This window comes from Cervus elaphus, chromosome 5, assembly GCF_910594005.1.
Source record: "Cervus elaphus chromosome 5, mCerEla1.1, whole genome shotgun sequence".
In the NCBI taxonomy this organism is placed as follows: domain Eukaryota; kingdom Metazoa; phylum Chordata; class Mammalia; order Artiodactyla; family Cervidae; genus Cervus; species Cervus elaphus.
In genome coordinates, this window is record NC_057819.1 from 113,413,191 (window position 1) to 113,430,921 (window position 17,731).

A 17,731-nucleotide genomic window follows, 5' to 3' on the forward strand; every position below is an offset into this window, starting at 1 on the left:
TTATTTAGATTTTTAAAAAAAGCATGTGTTTGTGTATAAGTGACATAAAATCCTTAGAAAAGAATAAAAGTACTTTATATAAAATTCACAGTTCTCTCTACAGATTCATTTCCATAAGTTTTCTACATTTATGTTTAAGTTCCTACTTATTTTACACTAAAAGATGAAAACTACATTATAGGCAGTCTTTCCAGGTCTCAGATTAACTGTTGTGATTTACAAATTGCTTTTGGGGACTGTTTGAGTTCCCTAGGAAGCAGACCCAGAGTTGAAAATTAGCAAACAGGATGTTTATTGAGAAGTGCTCTTGGCATTAGTACATCTAGAAGGAAAGGGAAAGGAAGTGAGCAGAAGTGGACAGTTGGAGAAATCAAGCTAGGATAGAGTTTCAGTGGACATCTAAACATGGCACTAGAAAGGTCCCTTTTTGTCTTGAACATAAAATCACAGTCTCTAGGAATACTTAGGAACTGTCACAGGTCTGTTTCAATCATTTATATCACCTGCCTGGCACTGAAGGTAGCCCCTCTATAAGACAGAATAAACTGAATATTCTGAAGAATAATAATATTAAACGAAATGTACTGAAACTCTGTCTGCCAGAATAAAGCAGAAGTTCACTGTATATGTAGGGGCTTCGATGGTGACTCAGAAGATCAAGAATCTGCCCACAATGCAGGAGACCTGGGTTTGGTCCTTTGGGCGGAAGATCCCTGGAGAATGGAATGGCAACCCACTCCAGTATTCTTGCCTGCAGAATTCCATGGACAGAGCAACCTGGTGGGCTACAATCCATGGGGTCGCAAAGAGTTGGACATAGCTGAGTGACTAACATTTTCACTGTGTATGTGGACGAAGGACTCATGGCATGTGACCTGAAGCAGAAAATACATACACTTTGCTAAACTATCTATCCACTGCTTTTATAGGTGAAGAAACCCTGAAAGGTGGTGGTTTTAAAAATCATGAATTGTGTTAAATATTTTCAAAACTTTCCTCCTGTTATTATATTAATAGATGCTCTATCACTTCAGTTTCACTCCTTTCCCCAGTAACAACTAGAAAATGATTAATTTATCTGTTTTCTAGACACAAGTATTCAGTGATCAATGTCATGTGACCTCTCTTTAAGGTTGATTAATTAGTGCTGTTTGGCAGGTGCAGGTAAAATACAATTACTTGATCGAAATGTAAATCCTTAAAAAAACAAGAGTAACAATCAGATTCAATTCTCAGTGCAAGTAGGAGGACATTTATTTTGGTTCAAGGAAATAAGAAGACATAAGAAAATCTTTAACAAAGAGTACTCAAAAAGTCTTCACTGGAATTCTATGTCAGAGAGATAAAAATCAGTGACCCCAGAAGTGATGCGCTGAAGAAAAAGGGAGGGGTGTTGGGAGAATGTAATTTCCTGGGAGATTCTGAGTGATCTCATTTAGAAGGGAGGGAGTTTGGAGAGAAGTTAGAACGTGGGTTCGGATGTCTGGTGTTTGCTTATGAAATGCAAGAGACCAGTTCTCTTGAACCCTCCACATGTTAAAAAGTAACTCTCCAACTGTGGGGAGGGAGGAAATGAGGAAGCAGTGTGTTCAAAGCAGAGATTCAGCAGCAAGAGGAGGGACAGCACACGGGGCGGGGGCAGGTGGAGATGACACAGGTGGGCCGATAGCAAGTGGTGTGGCAGGAGACCCGGCCACACACTGGGCGCAGGCAGCAGCTCGGGCGGCAGCAGCTGGAGATGTGGGAGCAGGTGGGCTGGCAGCACACAGACTGGCAACAGCGGGGCCTGCAGCAGCTGGAGATGCAGCAGGTAGGCCTGCAGCAGCTGGAACCACAGCTGGACCCACAGCAGGAGGGGCGGCAGCAGCTAGAGATGCAGCAAGTGGGGCGAGGGCAGGTGGGCTGGCAGCAGACAGGCTGGCAGCACTGGGGCCTGCAGCAGCTGGAGATGCAGCAGGTAGGCCTGCAGCAGCTGGAACCACAGCTGGAAACACAGCAGGAGGGGCGGCAGCAGCTAGAGATGCAGCAGGTGGGACGAGGGCAGGTGGGCTGGCAGCAGACTGGGCGGCAGCAGCTGGACACACCACAGCTGGGGCGGCAGCAGGTGGTCCTGCAGCAGGTGGTCTGGCAGCAGCTGGGCTGGCAGCAGGTCTCCTGGCAGAGACTTTGGCCACAGCTCTGGTCAGAGCAGACAGAGCCACAACAGGAGCTGACCATGGTGTCAGAGGGTGGAGGTTCTCGGTGAGTTTCCAGGAAAGTGAGCTTCTTGACTTTGATTGTCTCCTTGGCCTACAGCCCCCTTTATACCCTGCTGAAGGGCTGCTATTATTACATCGTTATTTCCTTGTTATTGTTTACCCTCTTAGGATAATTGATCATTTAATTACATAATTTTGTGTTTATCATGCAATATTACAAATTGGAGAAAATAACACTTTTCCTTTTCCTGATATGCTCGTGTGTGTCCAATTGATAGCCATATCCCAATTCTTCTTTCGTGGGTGTCACTTTTGCTCCTGGTGTGTTCAATGTCTTAACAAAGCATTAATCATATGACTCTAACATTTTTTTTGAATGTGATATTCTCTCCTATCACTGCTATCTAAACATCAGAGAGAAAAAGTTTCTTATACGGCTCATGTATATTTTGGTGTCAAGGGTGAGGGGAAAGTGTGCTGATAAGGTGAAGCACTGGCAAGGAAATAGAAAGAAAGATGTTTGTGGGGAGGTTGTCCCACAAATAATATGGATGATTGTGATACTTTGTAGGCATCTTGATGGTCAGGAAGATTGTTAAACCACAAGGAAGTTTCAAATTCTGTGTCTGTCTGGCTCTACTGTCAGAAGCACTTAACAATAGTCACAGCTTTTAAGTGGAAGAAACACATTTTTCCTGTGTTCATCCCAACATGAATGGGATGTTTTGATTTATCTTTGTCAGACTTGAACACAGGATATTTCATTACAAAAGCATTCATTATATATAAACATGTTTGGAATTATTAAGTTTTCAAAAATATGGATCCAAGACATTCTGTTGGGTAGTAAGAGAACTTGACAGATAACTCCTCTTCTTTTTCCTGTAGATACTTTAATGAGACACATGCATAAGAAACAGTTTGACAATAGCTAAAAGAAGGGCTTCCCTGATAGCTCAGCTGGTAAAGAATCTGCCTACAATGTTGGAGACCTGGGATCGATCCCTGGTTTGGGAAGATCCCCTGAAAAAGGGAACCGCTACCCATTCCAGTATTCTGACCTAGAGTGTATAGTCCATGGGGTTGCAAAGAGCTGAACATGAGTGAACGACTTTGATTTTCAAGAGAATGACAGTTATTTTTTTAAGTCTTAATTTTTTAATTGGAGGATAATTCCCTTACAAGGTTGTATAACTTTCTGCAGTTCAACAATATGATTCAGCCATAAGTATATGTATGTGCCCTCCATCTGATCTGCCCTCCACCTGATCTGCCCTCCACCCCAATCCCATCCCACCCCTCTAGGTTGTCATAGAGCACTAGACTGAGCTTCATATGTTATTTTTAACTAAATAACTAGAATCAGCATATATAGTGCATGGATATGTTCCACACATCTTCAATAAAAGGTGAGGAATAATGATATTTTTCATTTGTAGTATTTACTATGCATTATGCTAAATTCACTAGTCACTGTGCTGAGTTCATTGAGCATTGTGCTGAATATCTTATATTTGTTTTCAGTCTTTAATACAGCATATAATACAGTGTATATTCTTAATACTTCTTTAAGCAATAGGCCAAAGAAGCATAGAACTGTTGAGGAAAGAAGAAAAAAAAACTTGTGTAAGATTAAACATAAGTTAAGCTGTTTTAGGACAGCTGAGGAAGAGGTGGAAAATAAAGCTTGCATGCCTTTGCTGAAGCTGTTTCATCTTCCTGGAATGTTTCATCTTTATCGTTATCTTTGCAAACTACTATTCCTCTGTCAATACCCCAGGTTTCCCCTGAATGCTTCCCCCCAATGATTAACTACCCTGTTCAAATACAATTTGTCCCTGCTTTGTGCTCTGAATTCTGCACTCTCTGCTGTATCACAGTTACTTTCTGTCATTCCATACTGCGATGCAGACACTATGAAGGCATGAAGTATAGAATTTAATTTTGTTACTGAGACAGAGCACATTAGTGACAAATGTTTGTTGAGTGAATGAAGGCTCTTGGATGACTAATGGGTATGTAATGGTCCTTTAAAAATATGTCTGTTTTGTCTGTTGGAGAAAAGTGGGAGAAACATTCCAAACAGAGGGATCATGGTTACACTTGAGGAAAACCACATTTGTTTATGTGGCAAGGAACGTGTCAGCTGATAAAACACATTTGTGGAAGTTCAAATTTGATCCATAGAATGGAACTTACCTATAGGACACCATGGATACATATGCTGTATTAAGACAGAAACAGATATGATAGAAAGGAGGTGAACACATAGGCTGACACTGGTTCTCTTCACTTCCAGACATCCCAGTTTAGCTCTCTTTTGTGAGAAGTAACCACTATCTCTGGTTTAATATCAATCAACTAAAAATATTTGCTGGACATCTATTGTTGTTGTTTGAATTGCACCCGAAGTAGATACTGAGACAAAGATGTGAGTGCAAGTAGCTCACTTGGGGGTGGGGGGAAATTCTGGGAGGTATACATGAGGAAGCGGGAAAGAAGGCAGGAACGAAAGAAAAACCCATGAGTTTGGGTTAATAATGCGGTTACCACCTGGGTAACTGGGGAATGAATCTGGGGCATACCTGAGGCTGGGGGCTATTCTCAGCCATGATTATATGTCTAGAAAATCCCACAGAATCACCTGAGTTTTATTGTTAACAGTGAGGTTGGCTGACTTAGAAAACTGATAAATTTCTTATGCACTTAGCAAGATTTCTTCATAAAATCTAATGGGAAACATGTATTTACAATTCTCAACAATAAATATAAAACATATGTAAACAAATCTGTCAAATAATATACCTTACCTGGTATTGAAGGAATGTATTAACATTCCCTGAAGGCCAAAGAATAATATTTGAATAGACATCAGAACAAAAAAATATACAACTAAAGCTGGGTTTGTGAGTAAAGACAAATGTGATACAAATGCATTCAATAAGAGTGTATCTCTGTTTGTAAAAATAGGTTTTCAATGGGATTGGGAAAGATTAATAATAGGAAACTCACTTCTGAACACATTCTTTTGTGTTATTTAAATTTTTAACTAAAGGAGATGTTTGTATATAAGTGACATAAAATCCTTAGCAAAGAATAAATGTACTTTAGATAAAATTCACAGTTCTCTCTACAGATTCATTTCCAGAAGTTTTCTTCGTTTATGTTTAAGCTCCTACTTATTATACACTAAAGATGAAAACTACATTTCAGTCAGTCTTTCCGACTCTCAGATTAACTGTTGTGAATTACAAATAGCTTTTCAGGACTGTTTGAGTCCCCTAGCAAGCAGACCCAGAGATAAAAATTAGCAAACAGGATGTTTATTGAGAAGTGTTCTTGAGATTAGCACTGCTAGAAGGAAAGGGAAGGGACATGAGCAGAAGTGGCGCTGGTAAGGTCCCATTTTTTGTCTTGAACATAAAACCACAGTCTCCAGGAATACCTAGGGACTGTTATCAGGTCTGTTCCATTGCTTTATATCACCTCCCTGGCACTGAAGGTAGCCCCTCTATAAGGCAGAGTAAACTGAATATTCTGAAAAATAATAATAAATCAAATGTACTGAAACTCCAGCTACTCGAATAAAGCAGAACTCCACTGTATATGTACGGGCTTCCATGATAGCTCAGAAGATAAAAATCTGCCCGTGATGCAGGAGACCTGGGTTTGATCCCTGGGGCAGAAAGATCCCCTGGAGAATGGAATTGCAATCTACTCCAGTATTACGACAGACTGGTTCCAAATAGGAAAAGGAGTCCGTCAAGGCTGTATATTGACACCCTGTTTATTTAACTTATATGCAGAGTACATCATGAGAAACGCTGGACTGGAAGAAGCACAACCTGGAATCAAGATTTCCGGGAGAAATATCAATAACCTCAGATATACAGATGACTCCACCCTTATGGCAGAAAGTGAAGAAGAGCTAAAGAGCCTCTTGATGAAAGTGAAAGTGGAGAATGAAAGAGTTGGCTTAAAACTCAACATTCAGAAAACCAAGATCATGGCATCCAGTTCTTTCACTTCATGGCAAATAGATGGGGAAACAGTGGAAACGGTGGCAGACTTTATTTTGGGGGGCTTCAAAATCACTGCAGATGGTGATTGCAGCCATGAAATTAAAAGACGCTTAGTCCTTGGAAGGATAGTTATGACCAACCTAGACAGCATATTAAAAAGCAGAAAATTACTTTCTCAACAAAAGTGCACCTAGTCAAAGCTATGGTTTTACCAGTAGTCATGTATGGATGTGAGAGTTGGACTATAAAGAAAGCTGAGTGCCAAAGAATTGATGTTTCTGAACTGTGGTGTTGGAGAAGGCTTTTGAGAGTCCCTTGGACTGCAAGGAGATCTAAGCAGTCCATCCTAAAGGAAATCATTCCTGAATATTCATAGGAAGGACTGATGTTGAAGTTGAAATTCCAGTCCTTTGGCCACCTGATGCAAAGAACTGACTGACTCATTTGAAAAGACACTGATGCTGAGAGAGATTGAGGGTGGGAGGAGAAGGGGACGACAGAGGATGAGATGGTTGGATGGCATCACCGACTCAATGGACATGAGTTTGAGTAAACCCTGGGAGTTGGTGATGGGTAGGGAGGCGTGGTGTGCTGCAGTCCATGGTGTCACAAAGTTTCGGACACGACTGAGTGACTGAACTGAACTGAACTGAACTGAAGGTTGATTACTTTCTGCTCTTTCGCAGGTGCAGACAAAATACAATTGCTTTGGATCAAAATGTAAATACTTAAAACAAAGAAAGAGAGTAACAATCAGATTCAATTTTCAGTGCCAGTAGGAGGACATTTATTTAGGTTCATGGAAATAACAAGACATAAGAAAATCACCAAAAAACATGTCAGAGAGATAAATTCAATGGCCTCACAAGTGATTTAGACAAGTTCCTTAAGCATGAAAAATAGATGTGCTGAAGAAAAAGGGAGGAGTGTTGGGAGAATATAATTTCCTGGGAGAGTCTGAGTGATTACATTCAGAAGTGGGGGAGTTTGGAGAGAAGTTAGAACGTGGGCTCAGTATGCCTAGTGTTTGCTTATGAAATTCAAGAAACCAGCTCTCTTGAACCCTCCACAAGTTAAAAAGAAGCTCTGCAACTGTGGGGAGGGAGGAAATGAGGAAGCAGTGTGTTCAAAGCAGAGATTCAGCAGCAAGAGGAGGGACAGCACACGGGGCGGGGGCAGGTGGAGATGACACAGGTGGGCCGATAGCAAGTGGTGTGGCAGGAGACCCGGCCACACACTGGGCGCAGGCAGCAGCTCGGGCGGCAGCAGCTGGAGATGCGGGAGCAGGTGGGCTGGCAGCACACAGACTGGCAACAGCGGGGCCTGCAGCAGCTGGAGATGCAGCAGGTAGGCCTGCAGCAGCTGGAACCACAGCTGGACCCACAGCAGGAGGGGCGGCAGCAGCTAGAGATGCAGCAAGTGGGGCGAGGGCAGGTGGGCTGGCAGCAGACAGGCTGGCAGCACTGGGGCCTGCAGCAGCTGGAGATGCAGCAGGTAGGCCTGCAGCAGCTGGAACCACAGCTGGACCCACAGCAGGAGGGGCGGCAGCAGCTAGAGATGCAGCAGGTGGGACGAGGGCAGGTGGGCTGGCAGCAGACTGGGCGGCAGCAGCTGGACACACCACAGCTGGGGCGGCAGCAGGTGGTCCTGCAGCAGGTGGTCTGGCAGCAGCTGGGCTGGCAGCAGGTCTCCAGGCAGAGACTTTGGCCACAGCTCTGGTCAGAGCAGACGGAGCCACAACAGGAGCTGACCATGGTGTCAGAGGGTGAAGGTTCTGTTGTTAATAGGCGAGTGAGGTTCTTGAGTATGATCTCTCCTTGCCATCTGTCACTTTTATACCCTGCTGAGGACTTCTTTGAGCATGTGCAGGATTATTGTTGTTGTTTTTATCTCAATAGAAAATCAGTTCGTTTTAGCAAATTATATAATTGTGTTTATCTGGTAAATATTCCCATATTTAGAAATGGCACATTTCCTTTTCCTCTTATATTCTGAGCTATCTAATTTGGTTAAAGTCAAGTAAATCAGCACTCATATTTCTTCCTTATCTGATGTATCCTTCAAGTAGACTCATTATAAGACATTGCTTTGCTGGATTTCACAAGTTTTTATTTATGTATTTAACTCCAGGATAATATGTTGAGAGTGGATTTTATGGGGACTAAATCTCCTCTGCTGTCAAAGAGGTTAAGAGCAATCATATGAAAGGCTGGTAGGAAAATAGGATTAAAGACCCATCTTAGATTAGAGAGAGAACCACTCGTGTACAATGAAGAATACTCTGATTCCTTTGGACTACCGGATGTTCATTAAGGTGTAAAAGATCCCAAAGGAAGTGCCCGTTTTCTTTATTGTGCTGTGTGTGCTAAGTCGCTTCATTCATGTCTGACTCTTTGAGACCCTATGGACTTTAGCCTGCCAGGCTCCTCTGTCCATGAGACTCTCTAGGCAAGAAGAGGAGTGGGTTGCCCTGCCCTCCTCCAGGGTATCTTCCCGATCCAGAAATTGAACCCATGTTTCTTACATCTCCTGCACTGGCAAGCATGTTCTTTACCACTGGTTCCACCACGTGTTTTCTTTATTGGTTCTGTCTATAAAGTGTTTTCTTTATTGGTTCTGTCTATAAAATGTTTTTTTTATTGGATCTATTCAATTTGAAAGAGTTATATTGCAGTGATTCACTACTTCTAAATAGTAAAAACACCTTGGCATGATGGGTCCTTTTTAACATTAATAAATTATTATTGACATGTTCTTCAGAGATTACATATTATAAGTTTTTTAAATCTATATTTTAGTAGGTCAACATACCCAATGGAATATGTATAACTGAGTATTATTGAAATATATTTTCTCGTATTATGAGGTGTTGTCCCTTAGCAAGATATATTTGAGATTTTTGCTTGATATAAATGAAAGATTAAGGGATTAAGTCTTAATTTCTGTCCCACAGGCACTTGAATAAGACAAATAAGACACACACATGAGGTCTGCAGCTATTTAGAGTGTGATTACTAAACAAAATACCAATTATATATTTAAATCCATATACTTTTTATAAAATATAACACTAATAGTTACTATTTTTGAGTGCCTACTGTGTGTTAGGAAGTTTCTGAGTCTTCTATAATTGTTATCTTGTTTATACTTCACAAGCACTCTGTGAGGTAAACACAATTTTCTTAATTCTTCTGACATGAAGTAATTATGGCTCAGATAGACTGAAGTCACACAGTAAGCAGGGAAGGTGGTTCTCCCATAGAACATTCAAAGAAGTTATGAATATTATACTCCTAAGTCATTTTCTTGCTGTCTCATTTGTGTAAATATGCTTTCTCCCTTGTCAACTCAGCAAACTCTTGCTTGTACTTAAATGTCCAGCCAAGACACAAAATCATCTCTAATGTCTTTCTTGGTTTCTACCACATTCAAAATGAGTCCTTCCCTCCTTTTGTTTTAAGATATGCCTGTGATCTCGAGTATCACACTTGATTGTAACTGGTTTGTATGTCTATGTCCAGTCCTTCTGTTTGCCCCTATGAGGTCAGGCACTGTCTTTATTCAGTTTTATAGATATGATACCCAGCAAATGCCCTGAGTGAATGTTAGTTGAATGATCATGGGATTTATTGAAAACACAGGGCATTTACTTATCCTTTAACATGCTACAGATGATCTAGATGGATGGAGAAGAGCAGAGCAGACAATGGGGACATTATTGAATAAGGGCATAGGTTGACTTTTGAGGAAGTAAATGACTTGTCTGGATGGTAGTGTAGAAGAGTAGAGAAAAAATAATGTTCACTAATAGAATGAGAGAATTTAAAGATAATCTTGAATTTATACAAAGGAAAGTAGATAGCATCATACAGTTGGGAGAAAGTTGTGAATCAATATCTCAGCTTTGTAAATATTACTTAGCTAGAGGTGAGTGGAGTGACAGGAAGTGGAAAGACAGGTGGTGGTTGCAGTCTAGGGGTGAGAGGTGAATGCCTTTCTAGGTTGGTTACAATGAGTGTGGTAAGGAAGATACTTATGCAATAGATATTTCTAAGAGAGTCAACTAGGACCACTTACAAGATAAGAATAGAAGTACTAGAAGATCTCATCATTAAAGAGGACTTAGTTTAATAATTTTCAATTATATACACATACATTTGGCAGTTAAGTTCTAATAGTGAGAAGACAATCATTTGTAATGAAAAAGAAATACATAGGAATCCCCCATAAACAAAGTAAAAAAAAAAAAAAAGATTCATGTCAATGTATGACAAAACCCACTGCAATGTTGTGAAGTAATTAGCCTCCAACTAATAAAAAAAAAAAAATAAACTGATGAACTGAAAATAAAATTACTTGCAATGTATAGCAAAGACAGAGTTAATGGCTTTAATATATAAAGCACTCATAAAATTAGATTCAATTAGATAAAAGGCCAAAAATCTGATGGAAAATAAAATGCAACTATTTCTTCAACATATAAAGATGCCCAATTTCACACATAATAATAGGAATGAAATTATACAGGATACCACTTCTCACCTGTGAGACTGTCAAAAATTCAAGATCTGACAACATTCTCTGATCATAAGACTATGGAAATAAGTTTGCTCATGGTTTTCTTGTGATGGTTTGATAATAAGTAGCAGCATTATTCTTTGATTCAGCTATTCCAAGTCTATAAATTATCCAAAAAGTACTCAGAAAAAATGTGAAAGCATACAAGATTATTCATAGCAGTGCTATTTGTAAAAACAAAGCAATGATAAATCTGATGTCCTTCAATATGGTACTGGTGAAAAAACTATAGTGTGTTCCCATCATGGAATAATATTAAGGTTGGTGCAAAAGTAATTGCGGTTTTGCACTGTTGAAATTTTCTGTTTGATATTGGAATACATTCTTAAATAAGTGTGGTTATGTTAGGCATAATTTTAATGCACATTTATCACTTTGATTTTTGCTAATGACATTACTTGTTGTTTGTTTTGTATTTATTTTAGACTATAGAAATGATGTTAGACAAAAAATACATTCAAACGATATTTTTATTCGAGTTTAAATGGGCTGTAAAACAGCAGAGACACCTCACAACATCCACAATGCATTTGGCTCAGGAACTGCTAACAAACGTACAGTGCAGGGGTGATTCAAGAAGTTCTGCAAAGGGGATGAGAGCCTTGAAGATGCAGAACATAGTTGCCGGCCATCAGAAGGGTGAAACAGATCACCAGCCCAGGTTGGATGCATGAGACAAGTGTTTGGGCCTGGTGCACTGGGAAGACCCAGAGGGATCAGGTAGAGAGGGAGGTGGGAGCGGGGATCGGGATGGGGAACACATGTAAATCCATGGCTGATTCATGTCAATGTATGACAAAAACCACTACAATGTTGTAAAGTAATCAGCCTCCAACTAATAAAAATAAATGGAAAAAAAAAAGAAGTTGACAACAACCAACTGAGAGCAATCATTGAAGCTGATCCCCTTACAACTACACAAGAAATTGCCAAGGAACTCAACATTAACCATTCTACGGTCATTTGGCATTTGAAACAAATTGTAAAGATGAGAAAGCTCCTTAAGTGGGTACCTCATGAGCTGACTGAAAATCAAAAAAATCATTTTGTCTTCTCTTACTGTACACAACAACAATGAACATTCCCAATCAGATTTTGACATGTGATGAAAAATTGACTTTATATGACAACCACTGATGACCAGCTCAGTGGTTGGACTGAGAAGTTCCAATGCACTTCCCAAAGCAAAATTTGCAACCAAAAAAGGTCATGGTCACTCTTTGGTGGTCTGCTGCCCAACTGATCCACTACATTTTTCTGAATCCTGGCGAAACCATTACATCTGAGAAGTATACTCAGCAAATCAATAAGGTACACTGAAAACTACAATGCCTGCAGCCAGTATTGGTTAACAGAGAGGGCCCAATTCTCCAAGACAATTCCTGACTGCACATCACACAGCCAAGACTTTAAAAGATGGACAAATTGGACTATGAGGTTTTGCCTCATCTGCCATATTCATCTGATCTCTAGCCAACCAACTATCACTTCAAGCGTCTCAACAACTTTTTGCAGGGAAAATGCTTCCACAACTGCCAGGAGGCAGAAAATGCTTTCCCAGAATTCATTGAACCCTGAAACATGGATTTTTTTTTCCCCTTTATTTATTTATTTATTTATTTTTTCAGTGGGTTTTGTCATACATTGATATGAATCAGCCATAGATCTACACGTATTCCCCATCCTGATCCCCCCTCCCACCTCCCTCTCCACCCGATTCCTCTGGGTCTTCCCAGTGCACCAGGCCCGAGCACTTGTCTCATGCATCCCACCTGGGCTGGTGATCTGTTTCACCATAGATAATATACATGAAGCATGGATTTTTATGCTACAGGAATAAACAGACTTTTCTCATTGGCAAAAATGAGTTGATTGTAATGGTTCCTAATGCATTTGAGTCTAGTTATAATGATTTAAAATTCACAGAAACTGTAATTACTTTTGAACCAACCTAATATTCAGTGGTAAAAAATGATAAGGAGAATCTGTATATGCTACTATGAAGTAATGTCTAGGATATATTGCTAAGATATGATCAAGCCAATGGATAAAATATCTGTAGTGTTCTACAATATTTCTAAAATTTCTAAAAGAAAACAAATATAGAAAACATTTGCTTACATTATTTTATAAAATAATGGAAGAATAAAGAAAGAGGAGATGAGAAAACAAGAAAGAGGGACTTACACTTCCAGCTAAGAGGGAGTAATGGGGATTGGCTTGTCAATTGAGGCAGAACACTGGTGCCTTAGAGAGGGGAAACAACCAAGGTGATCCTAGGACTGCCCCAGTTTATTTCTTGAAGAGAGTTTCTGGGATGCAGCTCCAAGAGGGAGAATCAGGTAGAGCCTAGTAATTATGCTGACTTGAGATGGAGCTGGGATGAAGGAGGAAAGACAGCTAGAATTTGCAGGGCAGGATACTAGAGAGGAGAGAGCTGCATAGAGAACCCCAGAGATCTGCAGAAAGTCCACCTGGAGTGTTGAGCTAATTACTGAGCAGTGCATGCATGTGAAGAAACTAGTCAAGGGCAGAGAACCCCACCCCTAGTCATCCCAGTAAAAGGCAGAGGGAGCAATCCTTAGAGCTGACACTGGGCCAAAAATAGTCTATGTTTTCATGAGTCAGTGAAGAGCCTCATAAATCATGGTTAGAATACTCTGAAAGGTATTGCCTCAAGAGTGGGGCAAATTTTTCCCTGGAGTAAAGGTGCTCTAGTACTATTTCACACAGCTTACAAGTAAGTCTTGAGAGGATCAAACTTAAATAACTTAATTTCATCCCAGAACAATCAATTAATTGGACTCCATCAAAATGAAAATTTTTTTCTCTTCAAAGGATACTGTTTGGGCAATAAAAGGGTAAGCCACATACTTGGAGAAAATACAGAACATAATCTAACAAATAATTCGTTTATAGAATATATAAAGAACTCGAACTCTTACCATTCAATAATAATAAAATGAATAACCCTCTACCTCCAAGTGAACAAAAGATTTGAAATTCACCAATGAAAATACACAGAAGGCAAAGAAACCCTGGAAAAGATGTTCAACAACATTAACCATTAGGAAAAGTGAAGTCCCTCAGTCGTATCCGACTTTTTGCGACCCCGTGGACTGTAGCACACCAGGCTCCTCCGTCCATGGGATTCTCCAGGCAAGAATACTGGAGTGGGTTGCCATTTCCTTCTTCATTAGGAAAATAGAAGTTAAAATCACAGTAACACTATACACACTCTGCGTACTAAGTCGCTTCAGTCATGTTCAACTGTTTGTAACCCTAAAGACTGTAGCCCACTAGGTTCCTCTGTCCATGGAATTTTCCAGGCAAGAATACTGGAGTGGGTTGCCATGCCCTCCTCCAGGGGATCTTCGCTACCCAGGCATTGAACCCTCTTCTCTTCTGTCTCCTGCATTGACAGGTGGGCTCTTTACTAGTACCATCTGGGAAGCCCACACACACCTACAATGGTTAAAATGAACAAGACTAACCTTAGCAAACATTGATGTTAATGTGAAGTTATTGACGCTGTTGTACAACAAAGGGACATAAAATGGCACAATCACTTTGTGAAACAGTTTGATGCTTTCTTAAAGAGTTAAAGATACACCCACAGTATGATCTAACCCTTCCACTTCAAAGTATTTGCCCAAGAGAAATTTAAAGTATAGATCTCTACAAAGACTTGTTCACAAACATTCATGGTGACTTTATTTGCGATAGAAGAAATAATCCAGAAATAACCCAAGAATCCATCAATAAGTGAGTGGATAAAAAATTGTTGCAAGTCCACATTTCTCAGCAATAAAGAGAAATGAACTAGTAATACAGGCAACCACATGAATCTCAGTCTAATTGGGCTGAGTGAACAGCCCGGCAAGATAGAGTACACAGTGAAGAATTCTATTTATAGGAAATTCCAGAAAATGCAAATAAATTTATAGTGACCAGAATGGCAGTTGCCTGTGGGCAGGGAATGGGATAGAAGTACAAAAGGGGGTGATGGGTGTGCTTTATCTTGATGGTAGTGTTGATTTCATGAGTATGCACATATAAAACATCAAATTGTATATTTTAAGTATATGCAGGTTTTGTATGTCAGTTGTATGTTACCAAGGCTGAAAGAAGTAATGGCAGTATTACTCATAATTTTTAAAAATCTTGACCATAAAGGGTGGAGAGAATAGGATAGAGAAGACAAAGGATAAAAGCTAAATCTTGTTGAATATACCCTGTTCCGTAGCTTTGACTTTGAACCTATGCAAATATTTTGCAAAATTATAAAAAAAATTTTTTCAAAAATTTCTCAAAATTGTTAAAATAACAACAACAGCAACAAAGGAACCTAACTATATATCGAGGTATAACTTCAGAGACAGGAACAGTTCCAAGATTGTTTTAAAAGCTAAAAAGCAATCTTGAATTTATTTTCAGTAACTATATTTTTTTTAATGTTGGTGATATTATTCTGAACTGGTATGCAAACACTGAGGAATAAACAAAATGAGTTATTGCACTTGTGACACTGATAACTGGTATTTGGGGCATTGGTAGAAATGAGATTTGTAGGTAAGGTATCTGAAGTTAAGTAAAAACCCTGTAGTTCTCAGTAGAAACTCATGACATGGTCTGCCCTTTATATATATGTCTTGTAGTTGTAAACATTGAAAAGGCTGATAGAAAATGCTTTAGGAGTAATGAGCATTCTCATATTTCAATTTGTGGTCTCAAATAGTGTTTTCCTCTGAAAGAAATAGGGACTCCTTGGAGAAAGGAGTGATTAGAAGTCTGGGAAAAGAAATATACAAATGAGTCTGGAATATCTTTTTATATTAAAAAGCAAGGAAGTCCTTGAGGACTACCAGATTCATTCACAAAAACCCCAAGGCCAATTTGAAGTTGCTTATTTGAACATCACTTGGCATGTGAACTGGAATGGATTGATACACTGTGAAGTATATTGAAATCCATAAGTTCATATTGATGGAAATTTTGAAAAACTCTTTGGTTGCTTTTGAAGGAGGTACCCTGGTAAATAAAGAGAAAGACTCAAGCATTTATTTTGCCTTTTGTGCAGATACTATTCCTCAAGATAACCAAACATTGATGAGGGGAATTTTCTCTTTATGGAATTATTCTAGGTAATACATGGCAGAGGAATAATAGAACTGCAAAATGATGTTTTTGCTGTGGCAAATGAAGCAGGGGTTCTAGACAATAATCACCCACAGCATCTAATATCACAAAAAGAAAAACAACCAGACAATATGTGCTTCCTGATGGATAAAGAACACTGCTAACTATGAAGCAGTTGGAGTCCTGCAGATCTTTTGGGAATATAGTCTCTCATTAGCAAGTTCAGACATTTTCTGGGCAAATCATGTGTAGCAACTCTAGTCATACTGTTTATGGGGTTCTCAAGGCAAGAATACTGAAGAGGTTTGCCATTCCCTTCTCCAGTGGACCACGTTCTGTCAGACCTCTCCACCATGACCCATCCATCTTGGGTGGCCCCACATGACATGGCTTAGTTTCACTGAGTTAGACAAGGCTGTGGTCCATGTGATCAGATTAGCTAGTTTTCTGTGATAGTGATTTCAGTCTGTCTACCCTCTGTCTGCTTATTTAACTTATCTGCAGAGTACATCATGAGACACGCTGGGCTGGATGAAGAACAAACTGGAATCAAGATTGCCAGGAGAAATATCAATAACCTCAGATATGCAGATGACACCAGCCGTATGGCAGAAAGTGAAGAAGAACTAAAGAGCCTCTTGATGAAAGTGAAAGAGGAGAGTGAAAAAGTTGGCTTAAAGCTCAGCATTCAGAAAATTAAGATCATGGCATCTGGTCCCATTACTTCATGGCAAATAGAGGGGGAGACAGTGGAAACAGTGGCTGACTTTGTTTTTCTGGGCTCCAAAATCACTGCAGATGGTGACTGCAGCCATGAAATTAAAAGACACTTACTCCTTGGAAGGAAGGTTATGACCAACCTAGACAGCATATTAAAAAGCAGAGACATTACTTTGTCAACAAAAGTCCATCTAGTCAAGGCTATGGTTTTTCCAGTGGTCATGTATGGATGTGAGAGTTGGACTATAAAGAAAGCTGAGTGCAGAAGAATTGATGCTTTTGAACTGTGGTGTTGGAGAACACTCTTGAGAGTCCCTTGCACTGCAAGGAGATCCAACCAGTTCATCCTAAAGGAGATCAGTCCTGGGTGTTCACTGGAAGGACTGATGTTGAAGCTGAAACTCCAATACTTTGGCCACCTGATGCGAAGAGCTGACTCACTTGAAAAGACCCTGATGCAGGGAAAGATTGATGGCAGGAGGAGAAGGGGATGACAGAGGATGAGATGGTTGGATGGCAACACCGACTCAATGGACATGAGTTTGTGTAAACTCTGGGAGTTGGTGATGGACAGGGAGGCCTGGTGTGCTGCAGTTCATGGGGTCGCAAAGAGTTGGACATGACTGAGTGACTGAACTGAACTCTAGTCATTGGTCTGCAACAAAGAAAGGTGGGAGAAGTTAGTGAGGGAGCTTGTGCTCTATTTCAAGACTGAAGCTTCTGAATCATCTTCAAGAATGGAGGTAACTAAATATTGGCCGAAAAACGAACACTTCTGCAAGCCCAGAGGGATCAGGGAAGTTTGGGAACTCTGGATCTTCAAGAGTTCATCAACCCAGATGCCCCCATCCCACATCTCAGGGTCCCATTCTCCCCCACTTAGGGCTCTGATGTTGGCATGGCAGAACTGCCAAGGGTGAGAGAACAGCCACGTATGGAGTTCCGCGACTCTTAGGATTGAGTTCTACTACTGTAGGCAAGAATCCCTTAGAAGAAATGGAGTAGCCATCTTAGTCAACAAAATGCAGTACTTGGATGCAATCTCAAAAACGACAGAATGATCTCTGTTCATTT

The 17,731-nt window shown here is 40.1% G+C and overlaps 2 protein-coding genes across 2 annotated transcripts; both read right to left on the minus strand.

Annotated features, from left to right (window-relative positions):
* Positions 1-1,229: 1,229 nt before the first annotated feature.
* Positions 1,230-2,289, minus strand: LOC122695047 (keratin-associated protein 4-7-like). Its single transcript, XM_043904525.1, has one exon. The coding sequence runs from the start codon at positions 2,215-2,217 to the stop codon at positions 1,603-1,605; it is 615 nt and encodes a 204-aa protein (XP_043760460.1). The 5' UTR covers positions 2,218-2,289; the 3' UTR covers positions 1,230-1,602.
* A 4,689-nt stretch (positions 2,290-6,978) lies between these two features.
* LOC122695046 (keratin-associated protein 4-7-like) lies at positions 6,979-8,006 on the minus strand. The gene has a single exon (XM_043904524.1). It carries the CDS (start codon positions 7,972-7,974, stop codon positions 7,360-7,362), a length of 615 nt encoding a protein of 204 aa, XP_043760459.1. The 5' UTR covers positions 7,975-8,006; the 3' UTR covers positions 6,979-7,359.
* Between the last annotated feature and the right edge of the window lie 9,725 nt (positions 8,007-17,731).